This window comes from Oncorhynchus keta, chromosome 29 (genome assembly GCF_023373465.1).
Source record: "Oncorhynchus keta strain PuntledgeMale-10-30-2019 chromosome 29, Oket_V2, whole genome shotgun sequence".
NCBI classification, from domain to species: Eukaryota; Metazoa; Chordata; class Actinopteri; order Salmoniformes; family Salmonidae; genus Oncorhynchus; species Oncorhynchus keta.
In genome coordinates, this window is record NC_068449.1 from 24,539,857 (window position 1) to 24,553,033 (window position 13,177).

Consider the following 13,177-nt stretch of genomic DNA (forward strand, 5'->3'; position numbering starts at 1 on the left):
ATTTCTGTGATATATGGCTGTGGAAACTAGTGCACACCCTATAAACGCCATTTGGCCAGAGCGATGTGGCTGGGTAGCCAGACCAACGTTCTCTGCCTCTTGGCCTCTTGTCATGTTCTCAGGTGAGATTACATCCCAGTCCCACTGGGTGGCAGCACCTATTCATTTCATGCAGCATTGCCTGCTGTCTGACTGATAAATGTAGCTCTGTTATCCATAGTTCATTAGTGTAACACCCCTAACAATGGAATGTTTCCAATTATTCTTCAGGTGATGTGATAAGCATTGCTGAAAACATATGTGGATCTTGTTAGACTCACTATGACTGGTATGGTGGGTCTCCTGTCTGTTTGTTCTTCTGGGGGTAGGATTAAAGTTGCCTTTTAAATAAGCGATCTAAAATCGGTATTGTTTTCTCGTGATGGTCAAGGTCAGGATTTGGGTATGAAACTTATCCTAGATCTGTTATATGGGTGACCATCGGCAATTTAAATGGAGGCATATACCATTTTTAGAAATTACTCGTGTGGTCTAAGCGATTGGATTATGATAGTGTTCATTTTAGAGTTCCTTTTGATAGATTTATCCAGCCCTTGTATGTGATTGGTCAAAAGTTGAACTGGGATGGCAACTATCTCTGCCCTCCGTAATTATTGTGGGATGTGAAGTAGAGTCCACTGTAAACACCAGTTGGACACAGACTTTAAAAAACACCAGTTGGAAACAGACTTTAAAAACGACCTATTTTTTTCAAGTTGTCGAAGTTAATGCAACATTTAAATGGATACCTATCTGTGATTAATGGACGCATTTGATTGTATGCCTCGACTGATTTCAGCTTTTCCATTCCATAGACCGATCTACAGGCAGTCCGCGATCATTATAGTTGTGTTCAAGAGCGGTCGGTGAAATCGGTCACTAATAAATAATGGAGACCGCGCAGACTTCTATGAGAATGGGTTGCCCGTTTTTAATGAAGAGGCTGATACGAGGTTAACTTAATTTACTGTAAACGTCAGGTATGTAATTCAGAGTCAACATTGTTGTGCATAATATGTACTGCATATGACCTTGTTCATACGATTATATTGTTCGCAATAGTTCATAGAAATATATATATATTTCAATTTAAGACATGAATGGCTACGTATTATTAACAACTGATTGCTTACAGTTATATGAATAATTACTATTTAATTTTACATGATGTGGAATTTTTAGATAGGCTATGTATGGACTATGGTAACATGTTATACGGTATTTCATGAATGCAAATGGTGACAATTATACAATATAATACAGCTGTGTTTCAGATAATAAATATACATTTTACTTGTATATTAATTTATCAGAGGGGGCAATCTGTGAGAGCAGCACTACTTAAATGAGTTTGCACCATATTGACCACATATATTTATTGAAAATAATAGATACATATACTAACACAGGCTAGATATGTTATTTTATCCATCAATCCTATGATTTTTTTTATTTTATTTTTTAGAAATGTGTTTATCTCCTCTATGCATTTTCATGTATAAGAGAAATCCCCATGCATTTCAGTTCCACTATGGCCTTGTAGTCTGACTTGAAGGACATATGGAAATTCAAAGCAGAGCATTTACTGTAGATTTCCCATATCATCTAATGAGGCAAACTGCTTTTCCCTGGGGGTGGATGTGAGTTCTGCAGTGTGCAGTTACAGAATCTGGAAGGCCTGAGTTTTTTTTGTTTTTTTACCATATGTCTTTTAGAGTTGGGGGAACATTAAGTTGTCTTCACTCAGGATGGGAGTCCTCAAGATCATGCTGCTCATCTTTGAGTCTGTTCTGTTGTCTGACTGTGCAAGGGGTGAGTAATACATCTTTAGGATATTTTTCTCCTTAACGTAACTTGACTTCACACTGGGCACACACTGGTTAAATCAACATCGTTTCCACATTTCAATGAAATTCCGGTGAACCAATGTGGAATAGATGTTGAATTGACGCCGCTGCCCAGTGGGTTTCATTCTTGCTTTCTTGCCTACACAGTAGTGTCCAATCGTTTTAGTGAAATATTAGCAGATAAATCGGTTCGTCTAAGTTAGGTCGACCGCTGTTGCTTCTTGTTTACATGAAGAAAATCTCAGTTGGCTCTAACTTCTTCACACTGAGAAGTAAGGGGAAAAGAGAGAGGAAAAAGTAGAAAAAACTCTAAACAGAACCCAAAATCAACAGTGGTGAAATAGAGAGAAAGCCAACCCTTACCCCCCCCCCGTGTGTGATCTTTTCAGTCATGGCCATGTGTGTGTGACTGTGTGTACATTCGCCACAGCTAAGCCAAACAAACACATCCATCAGCTTCCCAGGGTGAAAGAACACAAGTCGGTGTAAGAGTCCAGCTCTCCCGGGGTTGGTCCAGGGACCGTACTTTCTCAGCATCACGTCTCTATGTGTGTGCGTGTGTGTACGACCATGACCAGTGTAGTGTGTTATTGCTTTGATTCAGGGTCAGAGAACTGCCTGCATTGATTGAGGATGTTAGACAAATGCAGAACGCATAGTATAATTATGCGTATGGTTTCCACAATATCACTTGTCATCAACGGCTGAAAATGTCCAGAACAGCTCAGTAGAGCTTGAAAGTCACCTTTTCAATTGAACAGCTTTGAACTTTTAGTGTATTCTACAGCCTCTCGCAGTGGGAAGCCAGACATCCTATTCTACGCCTCTCTCCTCATTGCTAAACTCAGAAGGGCAGCAAATGGAAGTGGCTTCTCAAAAGTACTACATGCATGTGGCATAACAGGGCATTGCAATACGGGGCAGGTGGGGGCCGGTGAGGGCCGCTAGGTGGTTTGGATGTGGGCAGATTACATCTGTGGGCCTGTAGACAATGCCTTATTCACAGCAGGACAGACAAGCCTTCACGACACGGCTAAAGCAAAAGTAAACAAGACAGCCAAGGCTAAATAGGATTAGACAGGCAATTATATCTGTTTACAGATGTCAAAGGAAGGACAAAACCAACAGGGGAAATAGACTGCAGAGAGAAAAACGAGACATCCTAATCTGTATGCACGGTGGCCTGCACTGATTTTATCACAGAAAAAAATAGGCATATGTAGTCTGTTTTTCATACTTTCTTTCTGAAAGTGATTTTAGATAGGTCCAGAACAGATACAAATATTTACTGTTGGCGAACAGTCCCCCAAAAAATATTTAGTAATGCTCCTCTCTGACATCATATGCTCAGTTTTATGTGGCAACGTTTTAATATGTAATTTAGTTAAGTTAAGTCATTTATTTGGCTTTTATAGGATGGTTTTAATTGTCAGGTATACAGGACTGCAGGGTGAAATGAAGTCTCTAGAAGTTGATAGAAAAGAGCCCATAGTCTACTGTATAATCCCTTCGAGGGAATGATGTGGCAGCAAGCTCCCAGGTATAACACAATGTGATCCCAGAGTAACAACTTCACCGTTTTATATCCTGTAAAATAAAGGTTTTGATTACAGACACGTGGTTTTGTAGAGGAGTAGGGACTGTCGTGGCTGTAAAACTGTGCCCTGTAAAAGTTAACAGGCAATGATAACATCATAACATCATTGACAAATGCAAATTAAATTATGCAGGAGATAATCCTTTGAGTTACGTGTGAATTCAAAATAACATATTGGAAGTGTTTAGTGGTTTCATCTGGTCGTTATATGATCACCTTCTGTACTTTTACATTTTAACCTCGGGGTTAAGTCCAACTTAAAGAACTAGAGTGATAATGAGCCTGCTGCCGTCAGTCTGATCATTTATCTCACTACGAAAGCCAGGACCAGTCCTCCCTTGTGCGGATTCATGAAACCTTCTCAGGACTGATTCCTTGAACCCTATTGGACAACCCCCCCCCCCCTCGTATTCCCCCCAGCAGCTGTAGGAGGTGCTCCGTGATGTGTCCCGGCAGAGCTTCTAATGTGGTGACAGGACTGGGGACCACTGTGGTATAGTAACTGTGGAATGCAGCAGCCGGGACATATTGACCTGCTGTGTGTTCTGTATCCTTGGTGAGAATGAGAGGATACAAGGTGTCCCTAGTACTTACCAGCATACACACACACACACACACACACACACTCTGAAATGATTACCAGTCTCTTTTTGGAAACAGAATTGCAGTGACATCCACACAAACGGTGTACTTTGTTTGTAGGAGAGGCCTGTGATTTTTGAGGCAGTATACTGTATCGACAGCAGAATATTATCTTGACATGAACGTTTTTAACTTCAGACAAATGTTTACTCATCTACACCTCCTGAGCCATCTGGATAAATTTAGAGCATACAAACTGCTCTGCAACTGTTTTGGAAAATATACATTTTATAGGCGAGTTACATCATGGTTTTATAACAAAAAGGTACTATGAGATAAATTGTATGCCATGGGCCTTTAAAATCACAAGGGCATTTGGCTCCCAGACAGATTTCCGTAATGAGGCTAATTTCCCAGTAAACAAATACTCCAAAGTCCTCTTATTTTTTAAATATGGCCAAAATAGTCAGAAGATGATGACACTGTGGTGTTCTGGCACATGAGCCCAGCTGGAGAAACAGGGGGAGAGTGGACAGAGGTGAGAGAATGAAAGGTTTTTATTTATTTCTTTTTTTAACCTTTATTTTACTAGGCAAGTCAGTTAAGAACAAATTCTTACTTTCAATGGCAGCCTAGGAACAGTGGGTTAACTGCCTGTTCAGGGGCAGAACGACAGATTTGTACCTTGTCAGCTCGGGGATTTGAACTTGCAACCTTTCGGTTACTAGTCCAACGCTCTAACCACTAGGCTAACCTACTGTAAAATCTTTGCCATGTGTTTGAGTAGTCCCCTCTGAAAACACTTGATTTAGAAATGACAACAAAATCAGTGTTATCATACTATCAGTTTCGCCAATTAAGTACCAGCACTGCTTCTACACCTGCATTGCTTGCTGTTTGGGGTTTTAGGCTGGGTTTCTGTACAGCACTTTGAGATATCAGCTGATGTACGAAGGGCTATATAAATCCATTTGATTTGATTTGATTTGAGCACTGAAAAAGAGTGGATTCATCATAAACCCACCAACACCCACAGACACACACAACTCAGTGCAGTCCGACCGATTGACATGCCACCTCTGAACTCTACGGGCTGCTACGATTCCCCAAGTCAATTTATGACCAAACAACAACCACTGCTCTCTGGCCATCCCCCTTACATATGTCTCCCTTCTCTCTTTCCCAGTCCTACTCTCTGCATTTCCTCCCGTTTATTACCAGTGTAAAGCCAGAGGAAGTGAATTAAGTTAATGTGCTGTCGTTAAAACAAGGCATGGAGCTGACCTTTACTCCCACCCACCCTCTCTCAGCTCACCAATAGCCCCTATTTACTGAGCCTGGGTCCATTTGCAGAGAACAATGGGTGGATTATTATATGCACTAGTCCCCCCGGTTGGACATGGCAGCAGTAATTAATTTTAAACACTCTACATCCCTGTAGACTGTGGTGATTTGCCGTCTATTAGTGTGTACGTATACTGCAAACCAGGGATTTGTTTTACTGAGGGGCTGCGATTTAGAGGTGTGTGAGGAAGAGTTATGAGAGGGAGCTACATTCAGGGTTTTGTATAGAAGTGTGTGTGTGTGTGTTTTATTAAGCATGGGGCAATTGCTCTGTGAGAAGTCATGATAATGAGATACCCAAGGAGCAGAAGCCAATTTAGAAACCCTAGAAGTATGAGTTACCAGATACAGCAACACTTATTCCCTCTCCAAAAGTTCCACCACTAGTAGGTACTACTACATCATACCACTGCTACTACTGTGTCTACGTTTACTATGATAACAAATACAGCTGCATCTATCATTACTACCGTCACACACTGCAGCTCCTGGCAAATCTATGGAAGGGAGAGGAAGTCTAGGAAGGGACCTGGAAGAGGAAGGTGTTAGACTTCACCCCAAAGAGCAGAGGGCTGTACATGGTGATGGGGGAAGCTGTGATAAGTAGCCATAATGGAGGTCAATTGTTGTTTACTTTAGTGGGCCATAATCTGTGTGAGCAACACTGCCAGCTTTGACTGAGCCTAATGGGCACTCTAATTAGCATTCTGATGGAATCTCAACTATTTACACATTGTCTGCTCCCATTCACTGTTGTCATGCTCAGTTGTATGGAAAGGGGGAGAATGAAGTGTGAATAGGATTGTTTATAATCTGCCAGTCATGAGGATTTGTCTATGTAGGCGATCATGAGTTTGTTTGGCCACTTGGCTCCGGGTGGCAGTGTCTTTAAGCCACACACTTTGTCCCCTCTGAGTAAATGGGGTGATAGACAGACACATGGATTCATGGTGCCCTACTTAACCCACAAGGATCTCATAGAATCCTTTACAATGGGCCAGAGAGCTGGTCTGATTGACGTGTCATCATTCAAATGGTAATCGTCTGCATGTGTTTTTGATTTGATTGTTTGAGATGAACAATAAATATTCAAACTATTGTGGGATATATCTTAAAGCTGCAGTATGTAACTTTTTGGGCAACCTGACCAAATTCACATAGATCTGTCATTCTCATGGAAGTCTATGAAGTGGTAGATTTGTTCTATGTGCATTATTTCTATGCCTCCCGTTTTAAAGTTTTGGTTTTTGGTATTGGAAAATATATTTATTTTTTTGTTAAATAAACTGAAATTAGACAAACTATTAGAATTTTATCATCCAAGAAATGTCAGAGCGATTTCTGCATATTGCACCTTTAAATCCTGCACCCACCTGTCTCCAAGCTGTTATGTAATGTCATAGTGTCACAATAACAAACAATAAGAGGTCCAAGTTCCAGCTGCATATTTCCCTGTAACTCTGGAGTGCAGGGCTGCTGTGTTACACTCATGGACAGAGAGATTTTAAGTGTTTTATTTTTTATTTCACCTTTATTTAACCTTTATTTAAGATGGGGCGTAGTCGTTGGGACGGAGCGCGGAGGTGGGGGTTAGGGGCCGCCCTGTTGGACCCTTACAAGTGACCTTACAATAACATTTCAGCTACGCAGTGGGAAGTTTTTATCTTGCGCAACCTCTTCTTTTTCAGCCTCTCTGGCCCCCTCCCCTCCTCCACAGCTCTCTCCTCTCCCTTATATTTTCTATTTTCTTTCGAGCAGCGGAGATCAGTCGAGAGTCCCCACTCCCCTCCGTGTTTCACAGCTGTTCTCTCAGTCACTTAACAAACGAAACGTTGAGAATCTGAAGCCCACTCCTCTCACCCCTCAACAGGAGACTTGTCAGTCCTGTTTTCCTGTAGATGTTAGCGTGTAGATTTACGATGAGGCCTTGTGTCTCCCTCCCTCTCTTTCCCCATTTCCATGCCCATTTCCTTTCTCCCTTTCTTTAGACAAGTAAATTACACAATGCGCTCTATGATATAATAAGGGAATGTTTTAAACAGTATCTTGCTTATCTTGTACTCTTGTATGTTGAACTTGCCACAATCGTCTTTAGTTTATGTTTTATTTTCTCCTATCGTCAGTTATCAGAATCTCAATTGATGGCATATCCGTTGCAAATGTTTCTCTCCTCTCTGAGGTAGTCATTGGAAATCACCAGCAGTACTGACTCCTTACCTCCAACCTCTCCCCTGCCTCCCCTTCAATGCTTTTTGTTCTGCAGTTAAAAGGTTGATTGAAAGTTATGGTGGCAACAGCGCTGCCTGGCTGGGTCTGAAGAAAGCCAAGGGATAGCTGGGATAACGAGGGCTGAATAAGGCCTCCACAGCCTCCACCATAACCCACCGCTCTGATCAACATCCCCCTTTGCGATTGGGCGTCAATGAGACCCCACATGACTTTCTGCCTTTTCACTCAGAATTCTCACTGTTTTTCTTTGGGAATTATTTTATAGAATTTGTAAGTTCTATTCTGTATGCACTATTTCTGTCAAACGGAATAGGCATTGTTTAGGAAATCCTTTGGGAATTGGGTAATGTTGTTGTATTATGTCAGAAATTGAGTTTTGATGGTGGAGACTGTGGGAGTGGAACTTGAAACAATGCCAAAGATCACCCTACTACTGTAATTGGGTTGACATTCTTTATTTTCAATGTCGATCACTTTCAGGATCCAAAAGTAACTTTTTTTTCGTGAACTTTATATACACAAGGGACCCACAGATCCACAGACCCATAGACAAATGGTTTAACAAAGAATGGAAAAATATTTCCCACTTTTAACTTGAAGACTTAAGGAGGCTGGGGACAGGAGAGTAAAAATGGTTCAGAAGCTGAAAGTATGATCTGTCGTATTTTATAGTTGGGCTATTGCTGTCCCAGACTGGAATTTCTGCACCATGTAGTGAAACTGATTTGATTTCCTCATGTACAGGGATATGTGAGTTTGGGCTCCAGCTTTGGGCCAGGACGCACTTGGGTGGGGGAAGGGGGACTAGCATACACATGGAGATTCAAGGATGTTTTGGAGGATTCCTTCCAGGCTTAAATTGACCTATACCTGACTTTGTTGTGCTGGTGTGTGTTTTCTGTGTCCGTCAGTACAGTATGTCTAAGATAGCTACTGTTTTGCCTAGCACGCTCACTTTGCAAATGTATGTCTGCAGGTCACTTTGGTAAAGGGACTGCGTGACAACATGTGTGAGGTTGGTGAATGAAGGAATAAAGAGAGGTAGAGACATACAGACATGGCAAACATAGATGTATAGAGCGGAGTGACCTTTGTGGTCGGACTTGTAAGGTGAACTGGTAAAGCGGGGAACACTGTCACTCTGAAAGGCCGGGTACCTCCTGGTAATGACAGGCACAGCAACTCCACAATGACAGATTGATTTCAGACAATATTCCTGAATTGTCAAGAGGCCCCATGGCTGTCAGTAGGAGCTTTGCCAACACCCCCACCCCCTCTGTCTGTCTCTCTACCCTTCACCATCTCCCTCTGTCTCATCTCTTTCTACCCAGGCACTGCTGCTACATCTCATTCTGTCATTGGCTCTCTCTCTTTGAAAAGGACTGGTTGACAAAGGCGCTGGTGTAAAACGCATTAGTGTGTCATGTGGAGGATTTGGTGATGCTCAGAGCGTACAGTAACAGTGGTGTAGGGTTCCTTCTGGGCCAGCTAATGGAGGGGCACACATACAGGGTACAGTATGGGTAATGGAGGGGCACAGAGACAGAGAAGCTGGCCGTTTCCTAGGAAACTATGCAGTTTTTTGTTTTTTTTACGTGTTATTTCTTACATTGGTACCCCAGGTCATCTTAGGTTTCATTACATACAATCGAGAAGAACTACTGAACATAAGAGCATCGTCAACTCACCATCAGTACGACCAAGAATATGACTTTCGCGAAGCGGATCCTGTGTTCTGCCTTTCACCCAGGACAACGGAATGGATCCCAGCCGGCTACCCCAAAAAACGACTTCGTAAAAGGGGAAAACGAAGCGGTCTTCTGGTCAGACTCCGGAGACGGGCACATCGTGCACCACTCCCTAGCATTCTCCTCGCCAATGTCCAGTCTCTTGACAACAAGGTTGATGAAATCCGAGCAAGGGTAGCATTCTATAGGGGCATCAGAGACTGTAACGTTCTTTGCTTCACGGAAACATGGCTCACTGGAGAGACGCTATCGGAGTCGGTGCAGCCAGCTGGTTTCTCCACGCATCGCGCCAACAGAAACAAACATCTTTCTGGTAAGAAGAGGGGCGGGGGCGTATGCTTCATGGTTAACATACAGGAACTCAAGTCCTTCTGTTCACCTGATTTAGAATTCCTCACAATCAAATGTTGACCGCATTATCGACCAAGGGAATTCTCTTCGATTATAATCACAGCCGTATATATTCCCCCCCAAGCAGACACATCGATGGCTCTGAACGAACTTTATTTGACTCTTTGCAAACTGGAATCCATATATCCGGAGGCTGCATTCATTGTAGCTGGGGATTTTATCAAGGCTAATCTGAAAACAAGACTCCCTAAATTTTATCAGCATATCGATTGCGCAACCAGGGCTGGAAAAACCTTGGATCATTGCTATTCCAACTTCTGCGACGCAGAAAAGGCCCTGCCCCGCTCTCCTTTCGGAAAAGCTGACCACGACTCCATTTGGTTGATCCCTGCCTACAGACAGAAACTAAAACAAGAAGCTCCAGCCCTGAGGTCTGTCCAACGCTGGTCCGACCAATCTGATTCCACACTCCAAGACTGCTTCCATCACGTGGTCTGGGATATGTTCCGTATTGCGTCAGACAACAACATTGACGAATACGCTGATTCGGTGAGCGAGTTCATTAGAACGTGCGTTGAAGATGTCGTTCCCATAGCAACGATTAAAACATTCCCAAACCAGAAACCGTGGATTGATGGCAGCATTCGCGTGGAACTGAAAGCGCAAACCACTACTTTTAATCAGGGCAAGGTGACTGGAAACATGACCGAATACAAACAGTGTAACTATTCCCTCCGCAAGGCAATCAAACAAGCTAAGCGTCAGTATAGAGACAAAGTAGAATCTCAATTCAACGGCTCAGACACAAGAGGTATGTGGCAGGGTCTACAGTCAATCACGGATTACAAAAAGAAAACCAGCCCCGTCACGGACCAGGATGTCTTGCTCCCAGGCAGACTAAATCACTTTTTTGCCAGCTTTGAGGACAATACAGTGCCACTGACACGGCCCGCAACTAAAACATGCGGACTCTCCTTCACTGCAGCCGACGTGAGGAAAACATTTAAACGTGTCAACCCTCGCATGGCTGCAGGCCCAGACGGCATCCCCAGCCACGCCCTCAGAGCATGCGCAGATCAGTTGGCTGGTGTGTTTACGGACATATTCAATCAATCCCTATACCAGTCTGTTGTTCCCACTTGCTTCAAGAGGGCCACCATTGTTCCTGTTCCCAAGAAAGCTAAGGTAACTGAGCTAAACGACTACCGCCCCGTAGCACTCACTTCTGTCATCATGAAGTGCTTTGAGAGACTAGTCAAGGACCATATCACCTCCACCCTACCTGACACCCTAGACCCACTCCAATTTGCTTACCGCCCAAATAGGTCCACAGACGATTCAATCTCAACCACACTGCACACACCTAACCCATCTGGACAAGAGGAATACCTATGTGAGAATGCTGTTCATCGACTACAGCTCGGCATTTAACACCATAGTGCCCTCCAAGCTCGTCATCAAGCTCGAGACCCTGGGTCTCGACCCCGCCCTGTGCAACTGGGTACTGGACTTCCTGACGGGCCGCCCCCAGGTGGTGAGGGTAGGCAACAACATCTCCACCCCGCTGATCCTCAACACTGGGGCCCCACAAGGGTGCGTTCTGAGCCCTCTCCTGTACTCCCTGTTCACCCACGACTGTGTGGCCATGCACGCCTCCAACTCAATCATCAAGTTTGCGGACGACACAACAGTGGTAGGCTTGATTACCAACAACGACAGCCTAAGCTGGGACCGAGAGACTAAAAAACAGCTTCTATCTCAAGGCCATCAGACTGTTAAACAGCCACCACTAACATTGAGTGGCTGCTGCCAACACACTGACTCAACTCCAGCCACTTTAATAATGGGAATTGATGGGAAATTATGTAAAATATATCACTAGCCACTTTAAACAATGCTACCTAATATAATGTTTACATACCCTACATTATTAATCTCATATGTATACGTATATACTGTACTCTATATCATCTACTGCATCCTTATGTAATACATGTATCACTAGCCACTTTAACTATGCCACTTTGTTTACATACTCATCTCATATGTATATACTGCACTCAATACCATCTACTGTATCTTGCCTATGCCGCTCTGTACCATCACTCATTCATATATCTTTATGTACATATTATTTATCCCCTTACACTTGTGTCTATAAGGTAGTAGTTTTGGAATTGTTAGCTAGATTACTTGTTGGTTATTACTGCATTGTCGGAACTAGAAGCACAAGCATTTCTCTACACTCCCATTAACATCTGCTAACCATGTGTATGTGACAAATACAATTTGATTTGATTTGTATGGGTAATGGAGGGGCACACAGACAGAGACAAGGTACAGTATGGGTAATGGAGGGGCACACAGACAGAGAGAAACAGGGTACAGTATGGGTAATGGAGGGGCACACAGACAGAGACAGGGTACAGTATGGGTAATGGAGGGGCACACAGACAGAGACAGGGTACTGTATGGGTCACCACACACAGATCCTCTCTGGACCCCCTCTGACCTCAGATACAGACTCAGATACACACTGCTGGTGCTGCTGTTGACAGCATGTCTTGTTTACTAGACAGTCCTAATGCTTAGTGATCAGTGAACTTGTAGTCTTCTAGTAGTTAGAGAAGCACAGAGTCATGTATACAGATCTTTATCTCTATATGGCTGTCGGGAAGTTGACTTGATGATAAAGCAGGAGGACTATGACCTAACCAACAGGCCCAATCAGTTGACTGCAGATTAAATAGTGTTGGCCATGCTTGAGAGCCACGTTGGAATGCACCAGAGGAGAGGAGGAGGAGGGGGGTGCAAGGAGTGGTAGAGTACACAGACGGAGACACCCTCACTGTTGACTGTCAGGGCCCATGAAGCACCAGAAAATACAGACCCCTGTAGCTAGCGAAGGGAAGAGAGCAGGCAGACTGATTTCTGAGGAGGAAGGAGTATTAGTTAAACCCTAATCTAGTGAGTGGTTTAATCTTTAACCCACCGTGGTACAGTATGTGAAGTAGACAGACTGACATGCAAATGAATGGCTCTGTATTGCCTCCAAAACTGTGTGTGCGTGTCCACATTCATTCTACTGTATGTGTTTCGCTTCTCTCCAATTGTATGATAAGGATAGCAAGAAACAGGTGCACATATTCCCTCTACTGTCCCCCTATACAAGAAAGAGCATAGAGAGAGAAAATGTTTTTAGGTTTTGTTGTGTCATATGCCCAGACCAGTCCAGACTGAGCCCAGATCAGGGTAGGGTGCGGGGTGCAGGGTGTGAGATTGTTGAGATTCCTGGTTACTGCCACTTGGACCCTCCTAATCCCCTTCACTCCCTCCAAATCTCCTCTACCGAGTCCCTACAAGCTGTGTGTTAAAGGAGGCCTCACTGTCATCTTTGCCTCTGCTCTTTGCCACTCTCTAAATCAACCTCTCTCTCTTGC

The 13,177-nt window shown here is 43.5% G+C and overlaps 1 protein-coding gene across 1 annotated transcript in view; it reads left to right on the forward strand.

Moving 5' to 3' along the window:
* The first annotated feature begins 647 nt into the window (after positions 1 to 647).
* LOC118362562 (fibroblast growth factor receptor-like 1) overlaps positions 648 to 13,177 on the forward strand; it is a 58,974-nt gene continuing 46,444 nt past the window's right edge. The window contains exons 1-2 of the mRNA XM_035742988.2: positions 648 to 1,019; positions 1,755 to 1,851. Coding sequence (XP_035598881.1) covers positions 1,788 to 1,851 — 64 coding nt within the window. The 5' untranslated portion in view covers positions 648 to 1,019; positions 1,755 to 1,787. The remainder of the gene's footprint in view (positions 1,020 to 1,754; positions 1,852 to 13,177) is intronic.